This window comes from Macrobrachium rosenbergii, chromosome 52, assembly GCF_040412425.1.
Source record: "Macrobrachium rosenbergii isolate ZJJX-2024 chromosome 52, ASM4041242v1, whole genome shotgun sequence".
Taxonomy (NCBI): Eukaryota; Metazoa; Arthropoda; class Malacostraca; order Decapoda; family Palaemonidae; genus Macrobrachium; species Macrobrachium rosenbergii.
The window spans coordinates 32,704,136-32,720,432 of NC_089792.1; the positions used below are offsets into that span (position 1 = coordinate 32,704,136).

Sequence of the window (16,297 nt, forward strand, 5' to 3'; positions counted from 1 at the left end):
TATATAACCAATGGCCAATGCAACTTAACATCAGGGATACCTTCATTTCAGGTACACAAGAAATTTGGTTGACAAGGAAAGTAGTAAATTCAACCTCATGCTGCTATGTTGTCAGACCCTCCAATGTGTCTACCATTCACGACCACCGCTAATGCTCATTGTTTCATGAAGGTATTTCTTCTAATTTGTATAACTTTTGAGGCATTATTAATAGGTTTAAAATGTCCACCATACTTATTTTATACATGACACATACAAAAGATATCATATTGATAACCATGAACGTCTTTAGTTTTAATATTAGAAGCTATGGCGTGGATTGATACAAATAGCATTATGGAAATTAGTGACTTAAATACAGTTCTTTTTTGAAAGCCAAGTAATTAAATGGAATCGGCTGAGATGAACAACAATAGCAGTGCGGCTGAGATGAATCAACAATAGCAGAGTGTGGCTGAGATGAATCAACAATAACAATAACAGAGTGTGAAGGAAGCGTATTCTTTGTAGTTGTTTCTCTACTGTCAGTTTACCAAGTTTAACGTATCTTTTTCAGTCACAGCCAGTCCAATTTGAAAGTACGTTTCCCCGCTCTACAAATATCTATTATTACCTAGTACCTCTTTCCAACATGACAGCTTATGTTTGCCCATTTACAAGTTTTCTTTTTTTAAACTCGCATAAATAGGAGTCCTACCTCAGTGGAGCACTCTCATAAGTAGTAAATAAAAAGTATTTATCATATGGCTTTTATAAGCTACATAATCGAACTGGATGGTCCCATGTATCCGATATTGATATCATTTACCCAAAAAACCAAGTACTGTTCTCAAGATTTGCCTTAGAAAAAAATTATACAAAATTTGATCTCCCTTTGCATACCAATAGACTATTTACCCTTCTTGATTCTTTTCCGGATTTTACAGGTTACGAAGCCATTGTTGCTAATGCATGTTCAGAGATACTGCAACTTTAGCAATTTATAAATAAGGTATATTGTCAATACCTGAATAATCATTATTACACCCTTCCTGTAAATTGAAACGTCTCAGTCTTCCCTCTTAAATCTAGACTAAAGTCATTTCTTGCATCTCAGCAAACATTATGACAAGAACACAATAATTATCATCTACAAATCCCAGATCATTCAACTTTCATTCCAGATTTCACTGAACTAAAAAAAAAATATTTAATTCATTTTACGGTGAATGAAAAAAGCAAGGCATGGAGTGATATTATAGGCTACTCAACTGGATGACACCGGACCTGTCATCTGACGATTCAACAAATACACCATTATCTGCTACCTAACAAAATGTTCATTTCATACCTAAAAATACTTTTTTTCGAATTGTTGTAAAGGATACTGTTAAACTCTTTCTCAAGGATAAAAAGAAATAATCGGATAAACAAAAATTATCCCTATACAAGTACAAAGTATCTAATTAAACAAAAATATTAGTTAAACTATATTCTAAATATATTCCTAACTTTATGGAACAATAGCAAAGTCTTTACTGCCACTCGTCAAACTGTGATGTCCCCATGTCGACTACTGGTAGACAGGAATGTCAGAAGAACAGGCAAAGAAATATGTTTCAGGCCTAGTCACCCAGCAGTTAAAGAGGAGAACTGAAATGAATTCACACCTTTTGCCTTACTAGCGAAATCAGAAGGTCGGTGCAAAGTTACTCTTCTTATGCACATGTAAAAAATTTCCAATGGAAAATTATACACCATGCGAAAGGTTTAAATTCAAATAATACACCGTATAAAAGGCTTACAACATTTGGGATACGTTCATGACATCTAAATGAATGATCTCTTTTACTTCTTTCCATTTAATTCTCGGTGTTCATCAATATACCTGAAAGGTTAGGATAAAGTGCTCCCATTATCTTAATTGAGTTCTTCAACTGATTTGCTGTCACATGCTAACTCATGTATTTTTGTTGAATCAGGAGTATGAGAGTTGTACATGAACTTGGTATAGTGCTTTAATTTTAATAATTTTCAAATTTTTCTTATGTAAATATATCTATCAATAAGTAATTGTGATTACCATGCAATCTTGGTCCACTATCAACCTACTTAAAACTCTAAACACAAAAAAGTTATATATATATATATATATATATATATATATATATATACTATAAAATATATATATATATATATATATATATATATATATATATGTGTGTGTGTTATATATATACATACATATATATATGCTTTTATATATATATATATATATATATATATATATATATATATATTATATATATATATATATATATATATATATAACACTTACCCGACACTCTTTGAAGTATGTTGTGTACAACACTTAACTCATTCTCACTTTCTCTCTCTAGGGTCTTGCTGGGACACTCAATGAAGTAAGATTTGAATGGCCAAAGAAGAGTGCGAAATCAATGAGCAAGGAATGGTCGAAACAAAGAAATGTCTCAAGACAAACAGTCTGTTACATCAATGGTAAGTGTGGAAGCACTATAACAAGTGTACTATTGTAAAACTCTCAGCAAACTGTAAAACTCGCTTACATTCTCTTTTACGTACGATTCCCTGCTACTGGCTGCTAAATGCTTTCTATTATAACCTTAATGCACACACAAACACTCAATTTGACTGGTTTACAGTCAAAAGACTAAACCAGTCATTCTAGGTTTTAATTCTGAGCTTATTTGAAAAGAAACTGTCGTAATTTTGCATTTAAACAATCTTTCAGGACTAGGAGAAATCTATTATTCTGATCGTGTTACTCAAAAAAGAATTCTGACCATTTGCAGACAATGTTCTCAGCTAATTATAATCTACCTATTCATCATTCTGAGGTTCTCAGCTTGATCTAGTGGAAAAGCCAATCTCTCTAGCTAAAATTCTTTGCTAATTCTTAGCTCATTTTTACCTAAATTCTCACACTCTAAAGCTTCCTAATCTACCTCTCATTCATCCTATCTCTTTCTCTCTTTATGGTGTACGGCCTGTGAACTTCTTGCATCTAGCCCTTTCGTAATTTGGGACAATTTATACAGAACTCTATAAATTAACGAGCTCCTTTTTGCCAAACTCTCTGTGCGTATTCTTCCTCTTCCTCCCGAAAACATCCACTGAGATAACTATTTCAGAAATAGATTCTTCCTCCATACTGCAAACTATTGTGCTACTACTTCAACTACTACTAAGTGGTAGTTCCTCGTTGGACGAGTCGGTAGAATTGTCGGCTACCACTCTGCTAGGCCCGAGTTCGAGTTTCCGGCCGGCTAATGAAGAATTAGAGGAATTTATTTCTGGTGATAGAAATTCATTTCTCGGTATAATGTGGTTCCGGATTCCGCAAAGCTGTAATCCCGTTTCTAGGTAACCATTAGTTCTTAGCCACGTAAAATAAGTCTAATCCTTCAGGCCAGCCTAGGAGGCTGTTAATCAGCCCAGTGGTCTGGGATTAAACTAGGTATACTGAGCTGCTAAGTGGTTTCCCCACAAACCAGCCTACATTCCCAACCCACTGGAGTTTGGTCATGCCTCTGTGGAAATAAAAGAATCTTTTTTCATTTTTTTCACTGCTCTTGGCATCTCTAACACATTCAGCAGTGTGTGGCTGAAGGCTGTCAGTTAATCTTCATTTGCAATTTTTTTTCCCAACTTCCATATCTGCAGTTGTTTAGTAGTGTTCCTTAGAATATTTTCCTCTGTCCATTTTTTTCTACCGATCGTTTTCTCCAGTTTAATTTTTCTCCTTCTTTGGCGGTTTCTGTTCATAAACCTTTAGTTGTTTTTCTCCTTTCACTTCCATGATATCCGTGATCTATCACAACCCCTTTCACAGGCAGAATTAGAACTCATGTGACCCCAAATATTACCTGTACTTGACAGAGAGCAAAATATATGAATGGAACGTTATTACATTAATGTCTACAGCCGTCGAAAAGTAGAAGAGGGAGAGAAGCAGACGAGGCGGAATTAGGAAAAGAGCTACATAATATACCGGTAACCATAAAAGTGCAATTTTTTTTTTTGTACACAAGATTAATCTCTGAAGTCGCAGCTGTAAGAAGGACTACATTCTTGTTTTTATGAGAGAAACATTGCCTGAATTAACAGTAATGATAAAGATTACGGCAATTGCTACAATTCCCTAAAATACTCTGTGGAAAAACCAAGAGGATGAGCATCATTCTTCTCCTGCCGACATAGTTTAGCGACACAAGTCTTCGTTTACCAGACGATACTAGCAACGCAAACACATCAGCATTTCCTTACGTAATGGTGTAATAAGTCGGTGCCCGTCGGCTGACGAAAAAGAGCCATTTCAGATTTTCCGAACGCGTTGTGGTGACGTTGGGCTTAATTCTCCCTTAATCGACAGTTATAACATTTGTTCATTTAGTGAACACTCCATGTCTCCACTGGGAAGCGTTGCCGAGAATTTTACAAATAGTCTGCTCAGGCTAATTAAATATTTTGCAAAAAAGTTGTTCATAATATCCCTTTCATTTCACCCTATTTAAAAACTAAGAATCCCTCGACCTTTTGGCGTCTCGCAAAATAGCTAATATTACATATCTGTATACATCACCTCAAGATAACCTTAATGTCTAACCTTTATGTTTAACAAGTAAAAAACGCGCCGAGTTTTCTGTACAACGTGTGATGCTGTATGAAACTCTCAGCCGCGGCCCATAAAACTTTCAGCCACAGCCTGGTGGTGGCCTGTGTTGTTGGCACCTAGAGCGGTGCCAGACGCACGATCATTGCTAACTTTAACCTTAAATAAAATCAAAACTGCTGAGGCTAAAGGGCTGCAATTTGGTATGTTTGATGATTGGAGGGTGGATGATCAACATACCAATTTGCAGCCCTCTAGCCTCAGTAATTTTTAAGATTTTGGGGGCGGACGGACAGACAGAAAGCCATCTCAACAGTTTTCTTTATAGAAAACTAAAAAGAAGTCAATCACGCAAGACCAAGCAAAATAAATATTTAAAGATTTTGCTCCATTGTTATATTTTTTCCCTCTTGAATCGTGTTACTGAGGACAAAACGCTTCCAGTATTCAGTACACTACCCAAGAATTTTAAAGGACGTCACTAATTTAAGATCACGCACACACAAGTGATCACCTCACCAGCGACGGTCCCAATACCAACACGAGCAATGGATGCAATTAAGTGTTTGTATTTGGAAACAGACACTAACAATCTTCTATAATAATAATATCCGTATAGATCTTGTTTGACCTCCCCTGGGTGACAGTAGGGAAGACATGCCACCGGCACCCATCCCCTGCAAACAAGTTTGTTCGCTCCGGGAAGGAGCGGGGTAGGTAGGGGAACGGGAGGATAGGGGAGACATCCACCCTCCTGCGAACCTGTTTGTCCGCCCCGGGTGGGGGCAGTGTAGGTAGGGGATCGGGGGGGTAAGGGAGACAACAGCGCCAAGTTCCAGCGCGCGTAGCGCGCACCAGCAAGCTCATTGCCAATAAAAGTCAACTTATACAAAATACCGTCCAAGTAAACACAATATCAGCAGTGTGATCAACTTCACAAACAAGGCTGATGACCATATAAGATCAGTTATATATTTACTTGCAATATCTTTTCTTTTCAGAGAGAGAGAGAGAGAGAGAGAGAGAGAGAGAGAGAGAGAGAGAGATGTCTTCAAATCCCAACTCAATATAAACAATGGCTTTACTTTGACTAAACCCTGAGTCTCTTTTTCAGATTCTCTAGGCCTTCACCGAGTGGAGAACCCTTCCCACAGCGATGGGGCAGTGTCTCTGCACTTGTACTGCCCACCTTACAGCTCCTGTTCTATGTTCGATGAACGTACCGGAAAGAGGACCAAATGCCCAGTCACATTTTGGAGTAAATTTGGAAAGAAATGTGAAACAGTGAGTGATATAGTAATCCAGTTAAACTAACATTTCAAGTGACATAAATCAATTTCTCACTCCTTCATTAATAATTTTTTTTACCAAATTAATAACTGATTCTGTCAGAACTGAATCAACAGCTTTCCTAAGTGCGTTATAATAATACCGAGTTAAAATTATCCATATTTTTACCCATTCTTTAATAGTTTTCTTTATTACGTATAGCCAACGAAGAGTGGTTTAAACTTCTTATTTTGTTAGTTCAGATTCTATGACAATATGTCGAATGATATTTGTTGTTGAAAGTCCTACTGAAGCAGACGAGAGTAAAAAAAGAAAAATGTTAATTACTACATTGCACTACATAGCTACCTAACATGGGTCAGAGAAACGCTGAACTTACCTACTAGATGAATGAAAATTTTAATAGTGTTATTTATTTACTGGTTATTTGGTTTGGTATCTTAACCTCCCATCGCAAGCTACTACTCAGCAAATGAAATGCAGTTACAATCAAAGCCACAATATTTGGGGGTGCGTACTGAGATTGTTTCTGGCCATAGTGCTCACATAATAGCGAGCCATTCTCAAGTTTCATGTAGGAAGTTGAATATGATGTAACAATGTTTTATCTAAATATGACAATTTCCCATACATTCAGTTGCGCCAGGCATTAACAGCAAAGTTATTCCCGAAACAATGAACACAATCCTTTCAGGTAAAATGCAATGTTATAACAAAACATTCGCCTCATACAAATGCAGCTGTAATAGTCAACCTAAGGGTGTAATTTTATGTTCAGGCACTTACCTTTGATAACTTCAGTTCAGCTAGAAAACATCAATCTGTAAAAACAAAAAGAACAGAAAATCTCTGAGTACCATTTGAGAAACAAATAAATCTTAATAATTAAAATAATGCAGGACAGAATATTCAGAAATGTTATGCTTTTTTCCTTCAGTTATTCTACACCCAAGATGAATTCTTAGTTACTTTCTTCATTACTGCATAAGCACTCAAAGTTCTGGGTCTTTGTGGACATAAGTAAACAGCAATTTGCATATGTATAAATAATAATTTATTACTGCATAATCAATTGTTTCTTTCTTTTTCAGAGAAAGTCTTAGAATGAGAAGCGACCAGTGCAGCAATGACTGCAACAAGTTCTCTACGACTACGGAGACTGTTTACAGTTCAAAAAACGTAGCATATAAGGCTTGTTATAAACTTGTGACAGAGGAAAGTTCTATTATTATAACGAGACTCATGTATTCATTCTTAATGTTTAGAAACTTCCATCCCTTCCAAAATTGTTCCCGGAAGATGCCTCAACCAAAACTTCCTGATTTACATCAGCTGTTGTTATATTTTCAGTACAAATAATACCCTGTGGAAAACATGTCACAACTTGTTGCAAAATGTTCTGAAATTCAAAACGTTATTTTCCTTACTAAAACAACTGGTACCTAATGTTGGAAGGTGCAGTTTCATTGGCTTTGGACTATGGAAAGGAAACTTTTCTTCAACTGGCATATCTTTCTCGAAACAGGTGCTGATATTAACAGTTTTACAGAGTACAGTAGAGAAAACCCTGGCTGTGCGTTTGCACTGGAAAAAATAGGAAATATAAATTTTAATAATATGCATATTTAACTGGTGTTTATACTCCTATGTTATAAAGTAGAAAACACTTAGGTACATATTTTGATACATTATATATAAGAAATTTAATATTTTGCCTTATGATAATAGCCGGAGTCTGCAATTTTACTTTAATGTTAGAAATACATAATCAATATCTTTATATTTTCTGCAGTTCGTATTTCTTAGTTTCTTGAAGTGTACATTAATAATAGTTGCAAAGGATAAAATGCATGCATTTTAGGGTAATACAGAGCTCTTATATAAGGATAAATATAAATACCTATGCTTCTGCATCATGAAGCACATGTATTTATGTTGCCAATTCCATTTGTTACTGTGTTTGTATTATATGTTATTCTTGGGTACTTATTTCTGTACAAAAATAAGAATATATAAATTTTGCATTTTTTGAGTGTTGTGATAACCAGAGTAAGGTGCATTCTTTAGTCAACCCTAGCTTTAAAAGTCAAATTTCTGCTTGCAACTTAATATAAATAATGGTCAACTTAAGAAAAATTAAACTACAAGTTATTGTCAGTGAAAGGCTAAAGAAAATGCTTAGTTAATCATTTTCGTCCAAAATTCTGCTTTGTGAAATTCGGGTGGACTCAAGAGTCAGGAATGCTTAAGATTAAATATTCATTACGAGTCACCATAGTTCTTTCGTTAGTTTCACTGAGAGATACCAGCGTTTTCGTCTAATGAGATATTAGCGATTTACTTAACAAAGGAACCATGGACACTGCATACCTCTTTAAAGCTAGGGATACTTGAAGGATGCACAGGTATAATACAGTATTTTCTTATACTTATATATAATTCTCAAGAAAATTAACGACTGATCATTATGATCTGGTAGACTTTCACTTATTCTTATATTTCTCAGTAAATTCCATTTCCACGTTTTGGAATATGTATCACTGCAAATGACTGTGCTGTCATTATCTGATGTCAAAAACGAAGTGCTTATGTTAAACTGCCTACAGTTTAAAATTTATAATCAATGAATCTTTAACAAAAATTTCATTTAGGAAGCAATCCTATAGTAAGGATAATAAGGTACTTTTAGGTAAGTCATGTACATCAGAACTTCTTTCGGAAAACTATGTTAACCATTTTTATCTACTGTGCATATGTAATCGATGCATGTGTTCTTAGCTTTTGAAGTGCTTCAGAGTAAGGTCAAGTGTCAGTTATATTACCTTCCTTGTTTACTGGACGTTCATGAAGTGCAGTTAACCCCACACACAGATGATGGTCAATACACCAAAATGAATACATTTGCTGTCCATAACTGCATTTTCAGGATAGAAATCAAAACCTGATAGCTCAATACAGCCGCGCCAGTCATTCAGTCGTGTGCTGATATCAGCCGATGATATGTCCCTTATTGTCAAGTTCATTATAAAACAATCACTGAAGTTTAGCAGAGAAGCTCTCAAAATCTGTGGCATCGCAGCTTCATCATTTATCAAGAGCAAAAGTAACTCCCCTACATTTCTTAAGACAAATAAAAACATTCTGAAAGCAGGCTTACCTTATATGATCACACTTCCATCGAAAAAGTGTTTTAATCCAAAACCATTTCATCTGAAAACGTTTCAAGTATTTTCCTATAATCAACCTATACAAAACGGCTGGCTCTATGCAAGAGGAGGGAGCAAAACTAATATAAAATATACCCTCTTCCATCTTTCCAACCCAGTTTTCACAGCTGTTAACACAAGACTTAATGTTTTCCAACACTGAAGCAAGACATAACCATCACTCAGTATAGAGTGCTCTAACATCTGCTGCTCTTGCCATCTAACATAACGAACGGAAAATTATGGAATAACATACTGAACACGTAAACAGCTCTTGAAAAAAAAAGTATTCAAATGAGTCACCTTGACAAAAATCATCTTCAACTTTACTAACGATTCATCCATCAGAAGGGGGTATTACCAGACATAAATAAATATCATTGGTATCTTAGTTACAAAAAATAAGCAAAACCTTTTTGTTGAATAAATTTACCTACTAATGAAAATATTTGCCTAAATTTAGTTCTGTATCATACTTTTGTGGTGTAGGGGAAAGATATTCTTGTAATAAATAATGTCTGGAATAGATCGCTATTATTATCCTGGAATGCAAAATGGCCCATGGTCAACGAATCTATAGGACAGGACAGAACATTTGTGTTTACTAATATTTTCATTTCAACAAACAAAACTGCAGTTATTAAAATAATAAAAAGCTCACCTGATTAACTACGAATTTTTGTGAAAAACGCAGATACTGTAATCAACAATATTGCATAATTCGCCGACTTACAATCTTTAAAAAATTCGGACCTTATGTTAAACTACTTGACTGATTTACATCAAACTGAAATCGAATAAACAAGATCAACAAGCTAAAAATCCCCAGCTTACTAAAATGAATGTAGAGATATTAAGATATCCCTAAACTAATAAGTCTCTCATATACAGTAAACTAGTGAGCATTCATTAAAAATATGTAAATACTCCCTCTCATTGCTATCATCAATTTATAAAATATCTTTACTACTAAAGCTAAATTTACATTCTATAACGATGACCATCAATTTCAAGGAACTCAAAATATATCACTGAATTTAACAGCAAATACCCTTCTAATCAGCCAAGTAAGAACACATCACCAGCCTCATTATAGCACTGAAATGTAAGTCATCGAAACTGGGGGTTCAGGCAGTATATGCCTCGTAGGCAAGGGTTTCATACAGTTACAGTCAAGGTCTATAGAAATAGACCTTGGTTACAGTACTTGACAGGGCTGAGGTTAACCATTCAGTAAAAGTAATCTTAAGTAATAAGAGTACCTATCGTATAAAAGTAATCTTAAGTAATAAGAGTACCTATCGTACATCCTATCACAATTAACACTAGTTCCTCACCTTCTCACAAATTTTGATGCCGCAATGGTTTTTAAGAATAGCAACTTCAAATGTTTTAAAACTATGTATGTATGTTTGCATTCAAATTTTCTTAATGATGGGACAGATTCACCCATCAAACATACACAAGTCTCTTAAAATACAAATAAAGTCACTAACGACCAAGTCCACAATAGGTGGAATGGCCGCAACAGAGTGTACAGAGATGGAATCAAGGAGGATAAAGAAAAACTGAAAATAAAACCTTAATATTTAATACAAACTTTTAGAAAGAAATGACCACTGAGCCTCTTACAAAATACATTAAATAAACACAAAAATCAACCACACACTGAAAACATCGAATAACAAACACACTTACACCAAATTAAGACAGACTATGCAATTACACTTTAAAGAGAGGGCCCTGAAAGTAATAGAATGTCAAAAAGTCAGAATAACCTAACTTATTACACACTAAACATTTATAAAAAATAAACTGCTTCCCTTAAGTGAGCTCTAAACAGTAGGTAGTGGCTAACACAGCCTTCAAATCACGGGTCGAGGGGAATAATATATATTCTTGAGACCTTACCAAACGTAAGAGAGGTCCCCTTGGCAAAATAACTGGGCCAAGGGCGCAGACTGAAGAAAGAATCACTTTAACGTCGCAAGACGATCAATGGACATGGCCGTCCGACAGGTAATCACACCTTACCAGTTGGCAGAGAGGTCCCCTTGGCAAAATAACTGAACCAAGGGCGCAGACTGAAGAATAAATCAATCTCTCAAAGGAGGTCAGCAGCAGCAACTGAAGAAAGGCAGATCTCGTAATCCAGAGATAATCCCAAAATAAGTCAAGCCCTCACAATGTTAATGGTCCAGAAACGACTGACTCAGACCTGGCGAGACAGCGCCGAATACAGCTCCGGATGAGAAGCCAACACCACACGTGAAAATAAAACAAGCTCATTGTAATTAAAACTATACAACAAGTCAGAAATGTCGGGGAGGAGGAAACAGGGTCATTACGTTCCAAAAAAAAAAAAATTACTGCCAAAGTGACTTATTCAAAACAAATTAATTTACGTTAAATTTAACACATACTGACAATATATATATATATATATATATATATATATATATATATATATATATATATATATATATATATATATATATATATATATATATATATATATATATATATATATATATATATATATATATATATATATATTTATAATCCATATTGATGAAGCAAAATAGTTATATATTAAAAGAACATTAAAGGCTTTGGAAAATGTTCTTATGTGGGAATTTAAATTAAAATCTCAAATTCTACAACCTCAGGCTCATTTATGCCTAAATGTTTCCTTAAGGTGGATGAACAGAGGCCCAAATGTCTGATTGAAGGTGTAGCAGTTGTTGAGTATAAAATAAATAAATATGACAAGAGAGGCTCTGTTATCAGAATCAACAATATCTGGGAGAAAAGGGAGGCAAGAAATTGTACAATAAAATGATTTTCAGCAACCTGGCAGTGGTCGGATGTGTGTATATGAGAATAATGTTAAAAACGAAGATTCTTATTACTATAAAATAAGATATATTTACAGTTATGGAATATGACAAGTACTTAAAGTTCATTATGTTATATAAATTACAAAACTTACTTTTACATTTACTATTAATAACTAAATTCTTTTTAAGGGAGAAGTGCTTCTAAAAGAAAAAAAGAGCAACTGGTACAATGTAACTCAACCAAGATCCTCATCTCCATAAGGATTAACTAGCAAATTTTTGCAGTTATGCAATAAATGGAATGTTGGAGAAAACTGTAAATATAGTTTATAATTTGTAACTAATTTACAATTAGTGAGTAACAGTATGTAGCTGCTAAAAATTTATTCCAAAATCACTGGCAAAAGCAAAAGCCCTTCTAAAGAGCTCATTCATCATATAGTTATCTATAGTAAGAGGAGAGCTGCATATTTGTGAATTATATCCATGAATAAACATTTAGAAAGGGTTTAATGGCTCTCAGCTTTAAACATAAATAAGACAACGGATACAGTGACTACTGAATTTGTAATCCTAACATGGTGTAACTTTAAGGGGAGATAAGAGGTGGCGTGTCCGCCCAACATATATGGCACTGTTGAGGAGGGCGGCACTCTGGCATCTTGTGAGCAGGTCTGGTCTAGCATAATTCTAGATTTTCTAGAATGTTTCGTCTGATCGGAATACTGAACAGCGATTTGTCTTAGCTTTATGAAATAAAATAAATGACTGAGATGTAAAGGCTTGAATGTGCGGGTTTAATCTTTTACTTTAGTGCTTATTTAACACAAATCAAATGGACATCACTTTCAGAGTCTGGTAACAAAATTAACCATCACTGACGCTATGGTAAAGTGATCCTAGGGGCTTCTAGTTGATATTTTCTAGATAGAGCTTTAAATTAAAGACTCTGAAAAAACATTCCTGGTAAACTGGCATCTCAAAACTCACTGTATGGTGGAGACCTAACAATCACTGATGATCAAAATCAGCCAAAAGTTCCCTAAATGTAATAACATCATAAAGGAAAAATGTTTAAAAACAACGGATACACTGACTGCCGAATTTGTAAATCTAAGGGCTGCAAGTCAGATTTGCTCTGTAGAACTTTAAAAGACTGAATAAAGGTCATAATTAACTGGCATCCACAAAAATCTCATTTTATGGTGGGGACATTCACTTCAAATGGGTGATCTCGTCCAGCTCCTTAAAAAGGTAGAAAAACAACGCATTCAAAGTCCTGTTTAGACGTGGAAACTTATTAAAGGTTTCAGAATATAAGATTTTTTGCACAACCATCCTTAAAATGAGCAACAAGTCAGACCTTCAAAAATGCAATGCCACAAAAAATTTCTGTATGTATGAAATCTTTCATAAAACTAGTAAAATAATTAAAGGTTTCAAAATAAATGTACTAACATGTATAAATGAACAACATTGAAAATGATCCTGTTAGAACACTTCATCAATGGGAAAAGAAACAGTCTCTAAAACACTTGAAGGAAATCATGAAAACATAATCATATTCCCTGGAGAACAAAACACATTGATCTGGAGTCATTCTATTGAATACGGTTATACCCAGGCAATGTATGAGAAAGTTCTTGGTTGCATGCACCTTTGAGAGTTGATATCTGGATATTCAGATCAGTTCAAGAAGCTGAAACACGAGTAGGATCTTAAAATACATTGGAAATTTCCTGATCAGGTCTGTCAATACAATATTGTGGAATGACTAAGTAAATCCACTTCCTTTGGGAGGTGAACTACCAAGTGATACTTTCAAATGGGAGGAATGAAAGAACTGTATTAACTATTCAGCTGTTCTGAAAACCACCAGTGGAGTTTAATTCTTTGGCATTTACCTTACCTCATGTCATCCAAGGCTCTTGCCATAAAGCAGAAGGAAATAATTTGGCAACTTCATAGAAAGTGTGAAAAGTAAAATATTCCTCATCACAACTCTGGCTCTGGGGAGACAAGATCTGCAAAGGACTATTGATTGAAAGTATTAACCAACAGAATTCAGTGCTATGCTGGTAAAACTGTTTGGCAAATGAGTTTAATGTAGCTCAGGTCTTACCATATCCCATTCAGTGGTAGGTTCCCCATGTTTCCTAATAGTAGAAGTTATGACCAACATCATTGGACCATCGACGGATGGTTTCTTGTTTGTCATGTCAAGTTTCAAAAGTTGTATTTCGACAATGAGATCTTTAAATTCCCAATTGATCCCTGATCCCAGTTAAACCTGCCGAGAGAAGAGCAACTGATTGCTGAACATAAAGCACCAAACAACTTGCAGATAATACCCTGTTTAAAAAGCTTCCAACTTCTCAGTTCCACAGGTCCTTTATTCCTCATACTGTTGGACTGTGGAAGAGCCCACACTTTGAAGAGGATTCGTAATTGGAACTTAGAATTTCAAGTGAAAATGCAGTGCATTACTACCCTAACACCATTCTTCTTGCATTTTAAAAATTTGTATCTAAATCCATTTATTAATTTATTTTTTCTGTTTTAAAAGTGGTATCTATTCTTCCTGTATTTAATACCAAAAAAACCCCTTATTTCTTCTTCAGGAACAACCTCTTTTGAATTTGACATTTCAAGTCAATGGCTCAGGAAGGTAAAAATGGAAGTGCAAATGACCTAAACAGGTTGCATTGATTTTTATCACTGTTATAAAAAGATGAAGTCTACTCAAAATCATAATTTCTCAAACAATGCCTTTCTTAACAAATACTCTACTTTTGCTGACACTTTCATTAGATCATTCTCAAAAGTAAGATGAGAGCCATAAGTTACACAAAGAATAGTTAAAGCTTTAAGATACTTCTCAAACAAAGTTCCATCCACAAACAAACAAAGGATGGTGGGAAAATTGGTAATCAAACAATAGAGTTTTTGCTTTACAACCTGGAGTAAAAAAAATAAAAACCCAACATTACACAAAATTTGTTAAATACGATCCAGTCCATGTCCCCATTGAAAACTGAGGGAAGCTAAAACCATTCTCATGAGTGAGGCTTTCCAAACCACAAGTGTTGTATCATCGACATACTGAACAATCTTGTTTTCCAGCCCAACAACCATATCAAATACACTAAAAATAACAGTGGACCAAGAACACATGAAATCAACTCAGAAAGCAAATAGTTCTTGGTTTACTAAAGATCCAGTCCATAGCAACTCACTGCTTTAACTACTCGTTCTTATGGTCAACTGAAGTAATCCTAAAACGTATTCACCCACTCCAAGATTCTAAAGTTTAAAAATGAAATAAATCTGGATTTACTAAATTGAAGGTAACAATACTAAAAATCTATTTGAATTATGATGCACAGTACAAAACCCTTATCAAGGTTCCTTTGCAAATGGCATGTCAAGTCTAAAAGAGCATTGCAGGTACTTAACTGCTTCCTGTATGCATATTGACTATCAGCTAACAATCCTTTAGCTTCCATATACTTATATAATGGCTTAAAAGTAAGTTTTTCAGCAACTTTGGAGAGTACAGGGACATTTGAGATTGGCCTGTAGTTACTGCAGTCTCCAGATATGCCAGTCTTTGGAACAGGCACTGTATTACTAAGCTTGCACTCATCCACAAAGATACTACATGGACACAAAAATCTACAGAATCTACTAACCTTGAGAGACAACACCCTAGAACTTTTTTTAAAAAACAAAGAGAAGAAACCATCAGGATCTTTTCCACCCCACTTATCAAGATTATCCAGTATCTGTCATGGTAGACCCATCTACTTGCATCATCAAACCATGGCTGGTCATTTGTCCTAAATTTGATGACCTTTTTAGGGACTTATCTTATTAAAATAGCCTGCATCATTTCATTTAACTCCTTGGGCTCAGGAAAACAACAATATAGCAAAGAAATCTTCCAATGAGGTAAGCATATTCTTCCAAAAGAAATTTGATAAATTAAATGACTCCCCAATTTGCATTGTCCTGAACAATATCGATTATGGTCTAAGCTTAGGAACAACATTCTGCAGTTGTATAATATTTTATCAGTATTCTCAGTCTGTAATTACAGATGTACTGGAGTAATTGTTTACTAATTAAATCAAATCAAATTAATAAATGACTGTTCCAATCCTTCCTAACTAATTCCCCTCTAAAAACACTTTTGCATCTTATAAAATCTCATCTTCATCCTGCTTAAGAATCTACTAAACTAATATCCCAGTCTATGCAATCTCCAGATACATAACATACATGAGTACCATCTGCATCAGAAAAGCTTCTACTAAGGGCGTCTGCTA

At 34.8% G+C, this 16,297-nt stretch overlaps 2 protein-coding genes across 2 annotated transcripts in view; both read left to right on the top strand.

Annotated features, from left to right (window-relative positions):
• Positions 1–9,653, top strand: part of LOC136833792 (cysteine dioxygenase-like) — a 57,075-nt gene extending 47,422 nt beyond the window's left edge. Inside the window, exons 2-5 of the mRNA XM_067096050.1 lie at positions 52–171; positions 2,379–2,499; positions 5,748–5,917; positions 7,015–9,653. Coding sequence (XP_066952151.1) covers positions 106–171; positions 2,379–2,499; positions 5,748–5,917; positions 7,015–7,026 — 369 coding nt within the window. The 5' untranslated portion in view covers positions 52–105 and the 3' untranslated portion in view covers positions 7,027–9,653. The remainder of the gene's footprint in view (positions 1–51; positions 172–2,378; positions 2,500–5,747; positions 5,918–7,014) is intronic.
• Positions 1–16,297, top strand: part of LOC136833955 (eye-specific diacylglycerol kinase-like) — an 850,760-nt gene that overhangs the window by 481,745 nt on the left and 352,718 nt on the right. The gene's annotated exons all lie outside the window — the stretch shown is intronic.